Source organism: Gekko japonicus, unplaced genomic scaffold, assembly GCF_001447785.1.
Source record: "Gekko japonicus isolate JY-2015 unplaced genomic scaffold, Gekko_japonicus_V1.1 scaffold936, whole genome shotgun sequence".
NCBI lineage: Eukaryota > Metazoa > Chordata > Lepidosauria > Squamata > Gekkonidae > Gekko > Gekko japonicus.
Window position 1 is genome coordinate 557,610 of NW_015173702.1, and position 18,491 is coordinate 576,100.

The 18,491-nt window shown below is 45.2% G+C and overlaps 1 protein-coding gene across 1 annotated transcript in view; it reads right to left on the reverse strand.

Moving 5' to 3' along the window:
- ABCC8 (ATP binding cassette subfamily C member 8) overlaps positions 1-18,491 on the reverse strand; it is a gene marked incomplete at its 5' end in the record, with an annotated part of 118,395 nt that overhangs the window by 78,919 nt on the left and 20,985 nt on the right. The window contains 3 exons of the mRNA XM_015423247.1: positions 2,296-2,430; positions 8,547-8,702; positions 10,777-10,941. Coding sequence (XP_015278733.1) covers positions 2,296-2,430; positions 8,547-8,702; positions 10,777-10,941 — 456 coding nt within the window. The remainder of the gene's footprint in view (positions 1-2,295; positions 2,431-8,546; positions 8,703-10,776; positions 10,942-18,491) is intronic.

Consider the following 18,491-nt stretch of genomic DNA (forward strand, 5'->3'; position numbering starts at 1 on the left):
AACAAGCTCCTTGGAATAACTCCCTTGCACCCAGCAAATTCTGGTTGCCTAGCTACAAACTTAATCAAATGACTGTAGTTTTTGCTGTGAGTTTTATTAAATCAGACAGCCTGAGGCACATCAAAATAATAGCCCCCAAACATGACCTCCCAATAAGAGCCCAGGTGTATGCAGTAATTAGAGTGTCAGAATAGGGGTCTAAATACTCTCACTTCCAAGGAGCTCACTGGTTGACCCTGGGCCAGATATGTATTTCCATTATAACACATACTGTGAGCATACCGTGTTATTGTGAGAATAAAGGGAAGCAAGAGCAGTGTTACCAGAATCTGAACTCCTTCAAAACTGGGTGGTATACAGTTTTCAGGGCTATTTTTGGGCAGGAACACACAGGAATGGAGTTCTGGCTGGCTCTCGAGTTGGCCACGCCCAGCAGGAACTCATTAGTATAATAGGCCACACACAACAGCAGAAACTCATTAGGATTGGCTACATTAGGGGTGTGTGGCCTAACATGCAAAGGAGTTCCTGCTACAAAAAAAGGCCCTGGGTTTTGACAACAAACAAGGTCAACAGAATAAGAAGCAAAAGGTGGGTGTGGCTGGAGGAGCACACTTCTGGTAACATGGGGGTGTGGCCTAATATGACAATGAGCTGTGCTGTCAGGGGTGTGGCCTAATATGCTAATGAGTTTCTGCTGTGGGTGTGGCCTATTATGCTAATGAGTTCCTGCTGGTTTTTTTCTACAAAAAGAGCCCTGAAATTAATAGACTGGCCATAATTATCAAGTAAAGCAGTGAACTGAAGAGAAGAATCCTTACGCGTTCAACAGCCTACCCATCTCCTCCCTGATGTCAAACACACTATCTTCTTGCCTACTATTGATGCCTAAAGCCGTTATCTTGCCTCTTGTCCGACCAGTGTGTGATAATGCTGGGAAGCAAGGCCTGCTCAGACAGTGCAAAGACAAGCAGGATGCAGATGTTCCCCTTCATGTTACCAGGGATGGTTTAAGATGCACCAAGTGGAGCAGTTTCCACACAAAGCTGGGTAGCCCTGTTCCAGCCAACTTGACTCACTCTGCCTGACTGTAGGTGAGAGAGAAATAGTACACTCATAATGAGTAATGAAACCAGCATGCCAGTCCACAGCTGTACTGCCATTTTCTCCATTTAGGGTTCTTTTGCTGTAGTTTGGTGTAGCCAGTTTGGTGTAGTGGTGGAATCTAACCTGGAGAACTGGGTTTGGTTCACCACTCCTCCACGTGCAGCCAGCTGGGCAACCTTGGGTCAGTCACGGTTCTCTCAGAGCTCTCTCAGCCCCACCTACCTCACAGGATGTCTGTTGTGGGGAGAGGAAGGGAAGGAGACTGGAAGCTGCTGTGAGACTCTGAGTAAAGGGCGGGGTATAAATTCAACTCTTCTTCATCTTCTTTTTTTGTTCTCTAGCTTCGGCTGATTCTGTTGCGGATTTTATTGGCATTATGGGCTATCTGTGGCTAGTTTGTTAGACACTGCTGTTTCCAGGGGTCATTTCCTGCAGGAGCGCACAGGAGCGGAGCTCCGGCAGTAAAGAGCCCAGGGGGTGGGCACATGCAACAAGGCCCACCCCCTGCTTCCAGCAGCCCTCAGTCAGAGCAAGAAGCAGCCAGGTGAGTTCCAGAGTTCCCCCCGGCTCCCTAGTCCAAAACAGTCCAGTGGCACCTTTAAGGTCAAGTCTTATTCAGGTACAAGGTCTCCCTCCTCTGCGAGGACAGATCTACACATTTCCCCCCCCCCCAATAGTTAGCAATCCAAGTGGAGCCTGCGCGGTGGGTGTTGCCTTTTGACACACTTCCGGTGATGTCAGGGGGTGTGGCACATGCAAATAAGTTATGCAAATGAGTTATGCTAATGAGCTCCTGCACCTCTTTTTCTACGAAATGACCCCTGGCTGTTTCTATTTGCTGCAGATCATGTTAACATTTTTATTTGTTAGGTTTAATTGTGATCTGATAGTTAGTTAGATGTGGCAGTTAGTTAGATGTGGCGGTCTGATATTAGACTAAATTTTAATCTGTTTTTAATGTTGTACGGATGTATTTTAAAATCTTGGAATATTGCAAAGGACCAGTGTACTTCTTTTCGTATGACTGGTCCAAGGACTGTAGAAATAAACTGACTGATATTTGAATGAACTGAAATGGGCTTCTGTCTTTTTAAGACACTTTGGGAGCCTCCTGCCAAAAAGTAGCATATAGATATATCACCAAACAAATGAAAAAGCTTATTGGACAATATGTCTGAAAATACTCACCAATGTACTTCTTTGGGCTTGTGAAAGCTTTGTGGCTACAAAATACTGAACAGGTACAAGCACGATGATTACTACAGCTCCAATTAAGGCACTGAATCCAAGTAGGTAGTAGAGTAGAATGACTCCTACAACGATCTGACATAACATAACAGAAACCAAAGGGACATTATTTTTGCTACTCATTTTAGAGTAAAGAATCATCAGGAGACAAAGACCATTAGGTCCTGCTGATTATATGACAGTCCCACAAACAAATCCACAACCTTCTTCTCGATATAATAGCCCTGTTCGGGTATTTCAAATTGCAAATAAACTTGCAAGTAAATAGCACAAAAGTAAATATAAGTGCACTTTTTTGTATAGAGGAGAGAGGGATCATGTCCACTGATCCCACCTCCATAAGTATACATCTGCAGTAAGCTTCTACTCATGGACAATTGCTCTTTGTTTACTTCTGGATCTCATATCTCTTCATTCTATTTTATAATTGTTGTCATAGAAGACTATGATACATGGCCATAAAAGTCAGGATATGAATACCCCACATTGCAACACAAGGCTCTAAAACCCTTTAAATCAATGCTTCTAGATGATTCAAGTCCTGTAAATGCTAGTTTATTATTTTCATAACTGACGCGCCCCTGTGAGAGTTAGGGGGGATGGTCGCAGCGTCGTCTCTCCCTCCGACGTCTCGGCCCCGACCCCCTCCTTCACTCTCCAGTTTCCTTCCTCCCCGGTCTCCCTTTCACGCTCCCCTTTTATACCTGATCCCTCCCTCTCTTCCCTCTCACTGGACACGTGAGGTGTCCATCTTGGGTAGTCCCGCCTCCCTATAAAAGGGGAGACGCTCTGCCCGGGCGTGCTGGTTTGACCACGCCTGAAGCAGGAGGGGGGGTTGCAGCTCGTTGCCCGGAAGGCCCAACATCATTTGGATGGGGCGGTTCCGGCAGCACCGGCGTCTCAGGGCCTGCTCTCCGGCCGTGCACCTGATGATGCGCCCTATGGGAAAGGGGTTGCGCCGTGGCCCGGCACCCCTTTGCCTTGCTGTCTCCTGCCTCCGGTAACTCGGCCTCTTCACCCAGTTTGGATGCTTTAGGCAGGGTAAGCTCGGGGTTCGTGGCAGGTTGTTCGGGTGGGGTGGTGTTAGAATGGCCCGGCTCGTCAGAACCGGGACAAAGACTATGATACATGGCCATAAAAGTCAGGATATGAATACCCCACATTGCAACACAAAGCTCTAAAACTCTTTAAATCAATGCTTCTAGATGATTCAAGTCCTGTAAATGCTGGATTATTATTTTCATAACTGACAGTACTTGGAAATTATAAAATAAACAAGAGTGGACCCGCAACAACCCTGTTCGGGTATTTCAAATTGCAAATAAACTTGCAAGTAAATAGCACAAAAGTAAATAAGTGCACTTTTTTGTATAGAGGAGAGAGGGATCATGTCCACTGATCCCACCTCCATAAGTATACATCTGCAGTAAGCTTCTACTCATGGACAATTGCTCTTTGTTTACTTCTGGATCTCATATCTCTTCATTCTATTTTATAATTGTTGTCATAGAAGACTATGATACATGGCCATAAAAGTCAGGATATGAATACCCCACATTGCAACACAAGGCTCTAAAACCCTTTAAATCAATGCTTCTAGATGATTCAAGTCCTGTAAATGCTAGTTTATTATTTTCATAACTGACAGTGCTTGGAAATTATAAAGTAAATGGCTTGCCTACTACACAAAGCAAAAAACGCAGATTCGCGGTATGGAGGAAATTAACAAAAGACCAGAAACCCGTGAATATAATAATGAAAAATTTAAAAAAATAGTATGTGAATCCTTAGAAATGTCATGAATGAATGTTCATATGTGTTATGAATGTGTTAGGAGTCTCTTACAGTCCACCTGTTAGCAATTAGATGATGGTAAATCACTGAGGATATTTTAACTAGCGATTTTTGGCTTAGAACATAGCATTCTTTGAAAATTTGGGAGCTGCTTTATCAGTAGTGCTTTATCAATAAGAAGTAGGAAGACTGAATGTATTATGGGTGTTTCCTAATGGATGTATGCATTTTATATCTTGTATTGTTGCATACTGGGGGCCTGTATTTGTGTTGTAGATTGTGTTCGGTTGTGGTACCTGTTCCTGAAGAAGACACTGTGGAAACAGGGTTTTTACTGGTGCCCCATTAACAGGATCGCTTTGGCTCCATCAACATTGGACTTTATTGCTTCACTGGGAAGGACCGCTTCAGATAGGAATTTGTTAGGACTTTGAGATGTCTTCAAATATTGGACTGGCACCAGAGACATTTAGTATAATGTTTTTCATTCATAACATTTGTTAAGGGTTCACATACTATTTTTATAAATTTTTCATGATTATATTCATAGGTTTCTGGTCTTTTGCCTACTACATGGGTATGCTGATGATAACTTGGGTGCTAATTTTCACAAGAGGAGCCATTGCAGGAAAAAAAGCTTATTTATTGATTGATGAAATGTCTATGTTGCCTTGCCAATGAACCTGCCTAAGGTGGCTTACAAAACAAAACATAATGAACACATAAAATATAATAAAAGTTATTGAAACCCTGTCTTCAAACCACAATGGAGCATAAAATAGTATAAAACATGGAGCAGCTTAAAATGGTCTTAAACTTCTTTCAGGCTAAAAACAGACTATAACGTGATTTTTTTTTTTAAAGTCACTTTTAGCTTGGGTAAACAGAAATATCTTGGCCTGGTATCTCAAAGAAAGTAGTATAGGTCCTAGGTTGGCATCAAGATGGAACCTTGAAAAAATACCATCTCTGGTCACCACCCACCTCACCTCCAAAAGCAGAGAACAGAGCATGGCTTGTGAGGAGGATTTTAACTGGCTAGGCAATAACGGGAGGTCATCCTTCAGGTACCCTAGCAACAAGCCATATAGAGCTTTAAAGGCAAAAAACAAACAAACACAAAAAATGGCATTTTGATTTGTGCCTGGAAACAGACAAAGCTGATCTTTCAGCACTCAGGTGACATGATCCCCATATCCCACTACTAACAAGAGCCTGGCTGTTGCATTGTGGATGAGCTGACGTTTCTGGTCCACTTAAAAAGGCAACCCCATGCAGAACACATTACAGTAAGTGAATGATTGATTTTGTTGGACTTTTAGCCCTCCCTCCCCTGCACAGCAGGCTCAGGGAGAGGTTACAACATTCTTAAACATACAAACATTTAAAATAGAATATAGTTCATAAAAACAATCACAGGCCCCGGTCACATGGAGCATTAGGCACACTAGAGACACGGAAGATAGGCAGATTTTCCGGGCGTGATCTCACCGCCACATCTGGGAAGCGTAGAGCTCCCGTGGCTCACCTGAGGCTTCACTCCGAAGATGCGATGTAAAAAACTAGTACCTCCGAGGTACTAGTTTCCGGAAACCGCGGAGCAAGTTTCTGGTGTTAGCTCGTGGCATCCGGCGCCCGCCCATGTCCCGTCGCAAAACCTTTTTTTGGGTCAAGTCTCCATGGGTGCGCACAAGCACCCAACGGCGCATGCGAACACGTGGGTTTAAAAAACAACACAACCCCCGCGGCGCTGCTTCTTTGCCGCGCCGCAGGAGTGAGGTATGATCGGCACCTCCCCCCAACCACGGGACGTCGGGCGGGATGTTTGATCCGGCTGCCGCGCGGTAGTTCGCTCCGGGGCAAACAGTCACGCCTCCCCCCCACTATATCCAGCCCGTGTGACCAGGGCCACAATATAGTATTAACACATAAAACCCTTAAGAGGTGCCAGCTGACCAATTTAATGAATTGGATGGACTTCCAGACTATATATCACTGCAGACTGAGACAAGACAAGTAGTGGATGGGTGAAGAGAGCAGCTATGGTGGACTACGGACGCTGCTAATCAAAGCTAAGCAAGGCAAAGCAGAGCAGGGGAGGCCATTATAGATGGTTTGTCGCTGCCTTGACCATAGGCTAGGTGGAACATCTCCATTTTACAGGCTCTGCGGAACTGCATAAGATCCCACAGGGCCCGGACCTCACTAGGGAGAGCATTCCACCAGGCCGGTGCTGAAAAGGCTCTGGCTCTGGTCAAGGCTAGGCAGACATCTTTGGGGCCGGGGATAACCAGTAGGTGTTGATTGGAAGAGCACAAGGCCCTTTGGGGGTTGTATTGGGAGAGACAGTCCTGCAGATATGTTGGCCCCAGTCCACATGGGGCTTTGAATGTAAGAACCAGAACCCTGAACTTGATCCGGAATTCAACTGGGAGCCAATGCAGCTGGGCGCAGCACTGGGTGTATGTGTGCTCTCAGTGGGCTCTTTTTGTAGCAGGAACTTTGCATATTAGGCCACACACCCCTAATGTAGCCAATCCTCCAAGAGCTTACAGAGCTCTTCTTACAGGAGTGTGTCACTTAATATGCAAATGAGTACCTGCTACAAAAAGAGCCCTGCCTGTAAAGACACGTGCCACTGCATTTTGGGTCAGCTGCAGTTTCTGGATTGGTCTCAGGGGTAACCCTGCATAAAGTGTGTTACGGTAATCCAGCCTGGAGGTGACCGTTGCATGGATCACTGTAGTTAGGTCACAGGAAGGAAGGTAGAGGACCAGTTGCTTAACCTTCTGTGGATGGAAAAATGCAGATCTCGCAACTGCCGTGACCTGGGCTTCCACTGAAAGTGAGGCATCCAAAATCACACCCAAGCTCTATCGCAGGAGCAGGTGTCAGTGATGCCCCGTTCAGAGTTCGGAGCTGAATCCCCGACCCAATTGTCCCGTGGCCCAGGTACAGGACCTCTGTCTTCATTGGATTCCGTTTCAATCGACTGCTTTAACCATGCAGCCATGGCATTCAGACCCTCAGCCAGAATATCTGTGGTGGTATCCGGCCAGCCAGCCGTCATCAGATACAGCTGGGTGCCATCAGCATACTGGTGACAACCCAGCCCAAACCTTCAGACCATCTGGACCAGGGGGCGCATGTAGATGTTAAATAGCATAGGGGAGAGGATCCCCCCCCGGGGGGGGGGGACATTGCATACCAGAAATCTAACCTGAAGCATGGATTGTCATGGTCAGATTATGGTTTTCGAGGAATAGCCATAGCTGGAGTATTAGATGCTGATAAAAGGCAGTATGTGCCACTGAGGAGACATGGGCCTCTAGATGAAGGCCAGGATCCAGCAGCAGCCCCAAGCTATGAACCTGCTCCTTCAGCGGAAGTGCAACCATGTTCTTGTTCTTATGATACAGCCCAAAATCACATTTGCCTTTTTAGCAACCACATCACACTGCTGACTCATGTTCAGTGTATGGTCTACTAAGACCCCTAGATCCTTTTCGCACATATTACTGCCAAGACAAGTCTCCCCCAACCTATAATTATGCATTTGATTTTTCCTACCTAAATGCAGAACTTTATCCCCATTGAAATTCATAAAAATTCTTTTAGCCCAGTTTTAAGAACATAAGAACATAAGAGACCTTTGCTTCTACTGCCACATTGGCCTCCTGTTGGTAAGAATATGGTTGTTTCCTTGCCTTTGGCCAATGTGCAGTAGAGTCAGCCTATGACAACTCTCTTATAACCGTTCATTTTGTGCTGTGATGCTAATATACTACAGAACAAAGAGTTAGATTGGCAGTAGTGGACATTAGCACCTGAGCTTTGCCATTTGAGAATTAATGTGTCCAGATATACGTTCTTAAACCCATACCCATTCATTAGTAGGACTACAGATAATTTCATAATAACATTTCCCCCTAATAGATTTAACTTTTGTATAGGAAAAAATGGATTCAGTCTTTCAACATTGCATGAGGCTGTGTGTATGTTATGGTGACAAAACAGATATGAATACACACTTTTTACACATGGTAGTGCACAAGGGTGTATAATTTTTCTTGTACACAGAAAACCCCTCTTTGCAGTCTGAGCAATGCTGTTATTCCTACAATATGACAGAGAATAGCCAAGTGGAGTTATGCCACCTGTCCCAGTTATTTTTCTGCTCTTTAAAAGAAGTTCTACCTTAAGGACTGTTACATGCCTCATAACAAATGAGCAGCAACTGCATATCTGTTATTTCTCATGTGGTCCTGTGGCAAGGCTGCTGAGATAGTGAAAAAACACTTTTTATATACTGTAAAAATATTCATCTAAATGCAATTCAAATCTATCTAGTATCATACGCAAGCTCATTAATAGCATATTACTTTCCGTTTCCTTACCTGTACTGGCATAGCCCAAAGATTAGGGCAAAGGAAGAAAAACCACATCAGTTGATTTGTATCTATTGCAACCAGGTTACAGATCTGACCTGCAGTCATTTCCCCCATGGACATATTGGAAGTTGAAAGCAGCATAATCTTATTGTAAATTTTTGTCTAAAATGGGAACATGAAATGTTATTTAAAATATGGAAAATAATCTTGAAGCTAACTTTTTGTTGTCTCATGTTTTTGAACAATAGTGATTTGTTTTAAAAAGAAAGTCATTTCTTGGGAGGCAGCTTGCTTAACACTCAATCTAACCTTTGATGAAGGAAGAAAAAGTGATATCTTTTTTTGGGGGAAATCTAAGTTAACATTCGATAGAATTAATTTCATATATGCATAAATGCAAATGTTAGGTTTTTACGTGCCTCTCCTGCATTCCTACAGAAGCTGAGTGATGAGTCAATAAAGCTATAAATTAAATAAACAAAATACACAATATCTGACCATATAATCTGCCCTTTGAAAGAAAGAGCCTTCATTTGAGGAAGATGCTGTATTTTAAATTGCATTGTACTGGCTATTTTTGACTATGTATTTTTTTCATTTTCTTATTAATTGTTAGTTGCATTACTTGTCTGATGCCCTGGTTTCTGAAAAGTGGAAAGGCAGGAACCAAGTATTTAGGTATGTAGTCTTTTCACACATTTATCTTGCACTTCCTCCTTTGTGGACTAGCCCCTGGGACTCTTCTAGGTAAAGGTAAAGGTTCCCTTGCTCGAAAGCCAGTTGAATCCGACTCTAGGGTTGCGGTGCTCATCTCCGTTTCAAAGCCGAAGAGCCAGCGCTGTCCGAAGACGTTTCCGTGGTCATGTGGCCAGCATGACTAAACACTGAGGCGCACGGAACGCTGTTACCTTCCCATTGAAGTGGTACCTATTTATCTACTTGCAATTTCTTTCTTTCGAACTGCTAGGTTGGCAGGAGCTGGAACTAGAGACGGGAGCTCACTCCGTCATGCGGCACCCGGGTCTCGAACTGCTGAACTACTGACCTTCCACAGCCTGCAGTTCAGTGTCTTAACCACTTGAGCCACCGCAGCTACCTGAGGGACTCTTCTAGGCAACTATTATGTTTTAAAAATCAATGGTTGACACCAGTTTCAGAATAAAGTGAGTAATCATTCTGCTTTCTCCATTTTTATAATGTGCATGATAATTTGCAAGACCCAGATTAATCCTGGTGTTTGCAGATTTCATCACAGATGTGATTTGTGAGCTTCTGCTGACACTGTAAGGAAGGGACGGATGATTCCTTTCTAATCAATTCAGAGAGCCAGTTTGGGGTAGTGGTTAAGTGCGCAGACTCTAATCTGGGAGAACCGGGTTTGATTCCCCACTCCACCACTTGCACCTGCTGATGTGACCTTGGGTCAGTCACAACCTCTGGCACAGCTGTTCCTGAAAGAGCAGTTTGTGTCAGAGTTCTCTCAGCCCCACCCACCTCACAGGGTGTCTGTTGTGGGGAGGGGAAGGGAAAGGAGTTTGTAAGCCGCTCTGAGACTCCAAGTGAAGGGCGGGGTATAAATCCAATCTCTTCTTCCTCTTCTTCTTCTATAACACACAGTAGGTTTTAGTCAAGTACCATATAAATCTGATAGTAACATAACCTAGTCCTAGACCATTACAAATACTGATTTTCTTTATCGCAAAGTGGGTTTTTTTTTTATAAACTGTAAAAATCAATTATGGTAATTATGGAAGTAAGTCATCTTGAGGAACAATTTATTTGGCAAAAACATTAATTCAGGGAAATGATATTTACTGTACTTTACATTCCCCCAAAGACAGTTAGAACATGTTTCTGTGTTATATGGTCTGCTATTTCCATAAAAGCTACAATACTTTCTAACCTGCCATTTAATCACTACTGTATTGTCATGAAAAACAATTTTTAAAGGGGCCACAAGTCATCAAAAGTTAGTCACTAATTTTCATTGAAAACAATGGAATGGCACTTGACTGTGATTATATCAAGTCTGCTTTGTTTTAAAAAGTAGAAATAAAAACAGTGTCCATACATTCATATTGTTAATGCTATTTTTATAACCCTATTGTATTTGTTTAAGATAAGGGTGTTTTTAAAAATTATATTACAGTTTTCCTTTGACCAAAATAGCCGCTACACAGATGGATCACACAGTTCTTTAGCTAAGAATTTTCCTTTTATTGTATATATGAAATACCTGTATTGCTCCTCTGAGGTTAATTCCTGTTTCAATGGCAACATAGTATGAAGCCTGGAGAAATGTTCTTTGCAATAAAAGAGCAAAGAAGAGGAGGACTGCCAAAACGTAAGCATTGGCCAGAAATTCTGGAGATGAAATGAAGAAAACACCAAGTATTTTAGTCTGTAGGGGAGAGATATAGAGGAAGATGTCATTTAATTGAAAAATTCAGAATATAGTTTACTTTTGATAATCACTAAATATCCTCTTAGCGTATTGGCCGTTTCCAGCTCTCCCATTGTCTGTGCAATGCGCTCCATCAGCCACTGGCCCATCAGCCACCACTCAAGAGTATTCGCATGCCATTGGCTGGGGGCTGGGTCTGCTCCTCTTCCCCACCCACGGCTGTCTCTCCCAACGAAGACACTTCTCTTGCTTGGCTCCTCTGTGGAATTAATTTTTTCCTCAGTGGCTTCATAACCCCCTTCCTCGCCCACTGCCAGCTTGGCCACTTTCCTCTCAGAATAAACTGTGAAAATGGCTCTCACCTGAGGTGGGCCAGCAGCTGTCAAACCATTCTCTTCAACCTCCTGCTGTGCAGCTGACTTTCTACTAGGGTTGCCAATCTCCAGGTGGGACCTGGAGATCTCCTGCTATTACAATTGATCTCCAAATGAAAGAGATCAGTTCCCCTGGAGAAAATGGCTGCTTTGGAAGGTAGACCCTATGGCATTATACACTGCTAAGTCCTTCCCCTCCATAAATGCTGCCCTCCACAGGATCTGCCCCCTCAAATCTCCAGGTATTTCCCTACTTAGAGCTGGCAACACTACTTTCCCCTCAGTGCCTGTTACTAGGCAACCAAGCTTGGTTCTGTCAGTAAAACAGAGTTGTTGTGCAAGTCAAAAGGGGGAGAGGAGAATGATGTAAGCTGCTTTGGTCCCCATTGCAGAGAAAAACTGTACTTTTCCTCCTGGGGAACCATTGTTGCCAATCTCCAAGTGAGGGCTGGAGATCACTCAGAATTACAACTGCTCTCCAGATGGCAGAGATCAGTTCCCCTGGAGAAAATGGTGGACTCTGTCCTTATACCCTGCTGAGATGGCCTCCCTATGACAGCCAATGTGGCGTAGCAGTCAGGGCATCAGAGCACGGTAGAGGCTGCAGGTGGGGGCTGAGGAGACGGAAAGCTGAAGAGTGAGGGACAGATAACAGCAGGTTGATTCTTGGCTAGGAAGGAGATAGGGTTGCCAACTCCAGGTTTGGAAATTCCTGGAGACTTGAGGGGTGGAGCCTGGAGAGGGTGGGGTTTGAGGAGGACACATACATTGTCATAGACTCCACCCTCCAAACCAGCCATTTCCTCCTGGGGAATCATTGTTGCTAATCTCCAGGTGAGGTCTGGAGATCACTCAGAATTACAACTGCACTCCAGAAGGAAAGGGGAAGGAGATGGAAAGCTGAAATCAGAGGGGCAGATAAAGGTAGGCTGATGGTTGGCTGGGAGGGAGATAGGGTTGCCACCTCCAGGTTGGGAAATTCCTGGATATTTGAGGGGTGGAGCCTGGAGAGAGTGGGGTTTGAGGAGGGGTGGAACCTCAGACAGGTACAATGCCATAGAGTCCACCCTCCAAACCAGCCAGTTCCTCCTCCTATCCAGGATAGATACCTATCCTGGATTCAAAGCAGACCATTGCATCTTATACAAAACAGTGATTTCTGAAGCAGGGTATTATTTCTCATATGCAGTTGTAACAGACCATGAAGGGTTAATGCTTTAACCCAGTCTGAGAACCCTGAGTGACAGGGGATTCAAACTGAATTCTACAGTTGAGATTATCTGTTAAGAGTGGTAGTTAAGAATGACAGTTGTGAGCAGAGTGAGAACAGTGAAGGTGAGTTAAGCAAGTGAGAGGATCATGGAGGATCCTGAATTAGGGACATGGGATGAGTAACACTTCTCTGAAGGAAATAGCTCCTAGTAAAGGAGTGTGATCCCTATCAAGTGGTTAAGAAGGGAAATCAGAACTTTTGTCAATGTTCCTGCCTTCACAAACTTAAGTATTCTTGAGACAAAGAAGCTTATGCTTGTTTATTTTAGCAGTGACTGCCAAGAGAACTCTCTCCACAGTTTTAAAGACCTGTCAGTATAACACCACAGCTACTGTGACAAACTTATCTATTGTTTATATTTATGCATCCCTGTTGCCTGTTCACCGTCTAAGTCCTAAACCTGACACCTGCCTGAACATTTCCCCTCCAAAGTGAAATAAAGCAGTTTGTTAGTTCTGAATAATCATCAACCTCTCATGTGCCATTACCAGACAAAGACAAAAGAATAGTCAGTCCCTCAGTTTCCTAGGCTGGGTCAGCATATACCCATATACATTTAAACAACTGGATGGGACAGACAAAGAGACAAAAAAACAACAAGAAAGGACTGCCTAGCCAAAGAAGTAGAAAAAAGGAATTGAGGAAGCAGATGGAATCGTTATAGCCGTTCAAGGCTTTCAATACATCAGTACATTTGTGTGACAGTGAATTTGTAACATGTGTGAAATTACATCAGACCTGTGCATATTAAGTCTGAAACATCTCACTGATTTCAATTAAACTCATCCCCAAGTACGAATGCATCAACTACAGATAAAATCTACATCTAACATCCCATTTAAATTTTAAATAAAAATGCCATAAAATGCTTAAAAGATATCAGGCAGCAGGACTGGGAGTTAGTTCTGCCAAAGGCTTGAGACCACTTCACAGACCATTCCATATTACACAGAACTACGACGCAGCAAAGTGGGCTAGAATGGACAGCCTGGCCTGAATCAGTATAGGGTTTAAACTATGGGCGATTTTGCACTAGAGCTGCCTCGCAGCGCAGCTGCCGTTTGCCCCGACACAAATATGTCAATTTCACACCTGAAGCTGCGGGGCTGCATTTTGACTCGTGGCTTCGCCCGATTTCCTCCGCAGTTTCGTGATCCTGGTTTTTGAGGATCACGAAACTGCGGAGGAAATCAGGCAAAGCTGCGGGTCAAGTGCAGCCCCGCAGCCTCGGGTGTGAAATTGACAAATAGTGTCGGGGCAAACGGCGGCTGCGCCACGAGGCAGCTCTAGTGTGAAATCGCCCTATATCTAGCATGCCTTTTCTTGCATATTTTACTTTTTCAAAAGTAAAACCAGCCACAATACTTTGCAGTCCTGAGGGGCCTAACAGCACAGGGACTACATGAACTGGCTACTATTCTGCTCAAAACCGCCAAGGTGCTTTTCTACAAGAAAACGGTATGAGGGGGAAAGGTAAGATATCCCTATGGAGAGAAAAGCAACCGAGGGCAATTTAAAAAAATACAAAATGGCCAGGGTGGAAAGCCCTTTTGCAACCCACTGCTAAAAAAAATACAAACTCTATGTCTGCTTTTTGTTACTAAAAATGTGGGAGGAAATAAATTCTAACCCCAACCCTAGACTTTTTACTGCAAATATAAATAATTTAAATGTGAAAGCATTAGTACTTAGGAATTAGAGTACCAAAGATTAAGGACAATAGAGGTGGGAGATTTCATTTTTCAGCCCTCCCACCCTAATGGGAAGAAAAAAACTACATGCTGTGTTCTGTGAATTCTCATGATCCAGCACAGGCCTCCTCAAAGCTTCCATACCTGGAGGCCCCATAGGACCTGGTCCACTGGAGGTCCCTGCACTCATTCTTTCTCTGAAGGAACACAATCCAATTTTCCATGGGTCCAGGGCTAATTCCCGTGCTTTGCCTTCATCTACTTTCCTTTACTTCTCCATATGCATAATGAAGAGGCACACATGTACAATATTCATTGCCAGCCTCCTTTAGGAGTTGGAAATGATGTGATTATGATATTAACACCCTAAAATTTTTAGTAGGTAGGATCCTCTTCTATCATGCCCAACCCTGTTCTCTAGGTCCACAGGCAGATTAGACTGGTATCAAAAAGATGATGCATTTTCAGATTATTATCTAGAACACGGCAGGCCATCTTCTGTATTCTCAGATTTATATTGTCAGAGCCCCTCACAAACATGTGTTTTAACTCTCCTGGAGGATGGGGAAGCACCTGGGGTGGGCAATTTGGACTAGAAAACATATGTATAGGGAAAGGGTTAAATACCCTCCCCTTCTCCACTTTAATTCCCCATTTTCTGAGGCTTCCTTTCTTGAAAAGGAAAAGGGTGCTATGATAGGGCTGCCAAGTGGGGGCAGGTAAACCCCCGCTTCAGAGGCCCGATTTCCACCGCCGTGGAATCGGGCCCCGGGGGGAACTCCGCCCCGGCATTCACATCACCTGGAAGTGACTCAGGCACGTTGGGCACGCTGGGGGCGGGGCCATATAAGGGAAAAACCTGACGCCGGCCGGGAGCCCCCCGCTCCCGGCAAAGAATCACTTGGCAACCCTATGCTATGACCAGGGGTCATTTCCTGCAGGAGTGCACAGGAGTGGAGCTCCGGCAGTAAAGAGCCCAGGGGGCAGGCACATGCAACAAGCCCCGCCCCCTACTCCCAGCAGCCCTCAGTCAGAGCAAGAAGCAGCCAGGTAAGCTGCAGAGCCCCCCCCAGCCTAAAACAGTCCGGTGGCACCTTTAAGACCAAGTTTTATTCAGGTACAAGCTCTCCCTCCTCTGCGAGGCCAGATCTGCACGTTCCCTCTCCCTCCAATAGCTAGCAATCCAAAACAGTCCAGTGGAGCCTGAGCGGTGGGTGTTGCCTTCTGATACACTTCCCGTGATGTTAGGGGGTGTGGCATATGCAAATAAGTTATGCTAATGCGCTCCTGCACCTCTTTTTCTACAAAATGACCCCTGGCTATGACTATTTTATGTGCATTTGGGGACGGGAGGGAGATCAGCCAGGTATAATGCCACACAGTTCACTCTCCAAAGGAGCCATTTTCTCCAGAGGAACTGATCTCTGTACATCAGTTGTAATTCCAGAAGATCTCCAGGCCCCACATGGATGTTGGCATGAGAAATACTGGCTACTATAGCTGAGAGAAATATTGGCTGAATGGAAGTCCTTTAATGCTCACCAAAACAGAAGTTAACACCTTTAAAATAAATGGGTTACATGACACAGAGCAGAACACACTTGTTGGTATGAAGAAGCAGATAATATCCTTATTCTAAATATTTGCAACACTGTCAATAAAAATCACTTATTAATTCTTATTTTTCCGCTTTTGCGTACGCCACTTTTAATTCATGATTCCATGGCTCTACTCCTTGCTAAGATTCCCATGTCTTAATATAGTGAGAATGAAAAAGCAGTATATTGATTGATTTAAAAGCATGGAAACAGTTTTACAGCCTCAGCATAGGATATCCATTTTCATTCCATTATGACAAGATGGTGAAAACCCATTAACAGTTGCCATCCTTCAATCAATTGGGCTTGGTAATGAGTCTTTTAAATGAGACACTGCTGCATTATCTTGCAATAAAATTCAACATTGCTCTTGGAAATTCAGAATCTTGCACTCAGAGTCTTGCACTAACATATCATCCCAGGGGGGATACCACCTTCAGCCATTGTGCAACTAGTGTTGGGACACTTCCCAGAAGACTCAGAATGGGACGGGAAGGGGTTATCTCACCCCGGTGCTCCTCCTCCCAGCTGGAGCACCTTCTGCCACAACTTTAGCACACTCCCCAGCCTCTCTACCAGACCCTCCTTTTATCCTCCCAGCCTCCTCTTGGGGGGGCCATTCCGCCCTCTCCCACTGGAGCCTGCTCCTGCCCATTGTCTTCAGACCATTTCTATTGGCCTGGGCTGGCTTCCCTGTGTGTGAGGGCCCCACCCCCCTTACCCCAGCCAGGGCCATGCCTCTCCCAGTCCTAGTTGCATCCTGGCTGGGGAGGGGTGGGGTTGCACTGCCTCCAGAGCCATGGCCAGTCTTGCAGTACGCTCTGGGCCTACCTGCTTCCAGCCTGGCTTTCCCTCTAATGTCCTGGCCCAGAAAGTTCTGGCATTGGCCAGCTCCTCCTCTACTGGCTCTACAGCTGCCTGCCCCCACTGTGTGAACTCTGTGGCTGGCCCCCGTGACTCCAGCTCTGCTGCAAGTATCAGCCACACTGCCTCTGCCTCCCTGGGCTCCTCTGGACTCCTGTTTCTCTCCACCACTGTCCACTGCCCTGTTTGGGGCACTGGTAATGCAACTGCCACTGCCGCTGGCCCTTGTGACCTCACCCCTGATCCCGCCACCACCTGCCACCCATGTAAATTGTCTTTCCTGGAGGCTGGGCATGGACGGGTCAGGGAGGTGGTTGGCAGAGTCTCAGCAAGGGTGCTGGCGGTAGGTATTTCCTTCCTATGGCTCCACTGCTGGCCTTGGACACACTTGTTTTGAAGGCTTACTGTGCAGCTGTTTTCCCCTTGGGATTACAGCAGAAAAAAACATTTTATTTTTTCCTACACATCATTCCTTTGGATACTGAGCTCTAGTTCTTAATCATTACTGATCCCTCATTGCACATCTCTCTCTTTGCATTAAATGTATGTATACGTTCTTGCCAGGGCTCTTTTTGTAGAAAAAGCCCAGAAGGAACTCATTAGCATAATAGGCCACACCCAACAGCAGAAACTCATTAGCATATTAGGCCACACCCCTGACAGCACAGCTTATTAGCACATTAGGCCGCACCCCCATGTTACCAGAAGTATGCTCATCCAGCCACACCCACCTTTTGCTTCTTATTCTGTTTACCTTGTTTGTGGTCAAAACCCAGGGCCTTTTTTGTTGCAGGAACTCCTTTGCATGTTAGGCCACACACGCCTACTGTAGCCAATCCTAATGAGTTTCTGATGTTGGGTGTGGCCTGTTATGCTAATGAGTTCCTGCTGGGCGTGGCCAACTTGGGAGCCAGCCGGAACTCCGTTCCTGTGCGTTCCTGCCCAAAAATAGTCCTGGTTCTTGCATTTATTCTCAACTATCATTCAGAATAAAACTCAGACCTTTCTATCTACCTCCAGTCTTCAAGGCAGGTGGGATGCCTATCATTGGGTGTGGGTGAAGCCTGCACTTTTGTCTCTATTCCCTCCTGTCTCTGTGGCCCTGCCTGTCTGCCAGTATGTGCAAGAAAAACTTTTGCTGCTTTCCCCTGCTGCAGGCAGACTTCCATTGTTGGAAAAAGCAAATCCCACCTGAGGCCAAGTCTCTACCTCTATTTCTCCCGCCCCTGCTTCTCAGCATGTTCAAGTAAAACCTTCATCTTGGTCCAGTAGGAAGAACTGCCCCCAGATAATGCCCTTGTAAACAAACTAATGTTTATATGTAATTAGAAAGCCCTACAAGAAAATGGCAGAAAATTGGCAGAAAATGGCAGAAAATGGAAATGCTGTGCACAGAAACAACAACTGGAATGATCCTGTGTGGAGGAAAAATAGCTTTAACTGTTCTGGTTGAGACATGTTCATATCAGGCACATATCTGCTGAATGACCTGATCCCCCTGATTTCTGTTCTATCCCTCTTTTCCTTGGACATTAAACCAGACACCGAAACACCCAGAGGTAGATTCGGGGGGATCGCGGGGGATCGCAGTTCCCCCGGGTGCGGGGCGGGGGCGGGGCACATGACGAAGCCCCGCCCCCTGCTTCTGGCCGCCCCGTTTCCGGCCCTCATTCAGCCAGGAGGAGGCAGGAGAAGAGGGAGGGTAAGTTGTTTCCTCCCTGCCTCTCCCCACCCCTGCCTGCCTGGG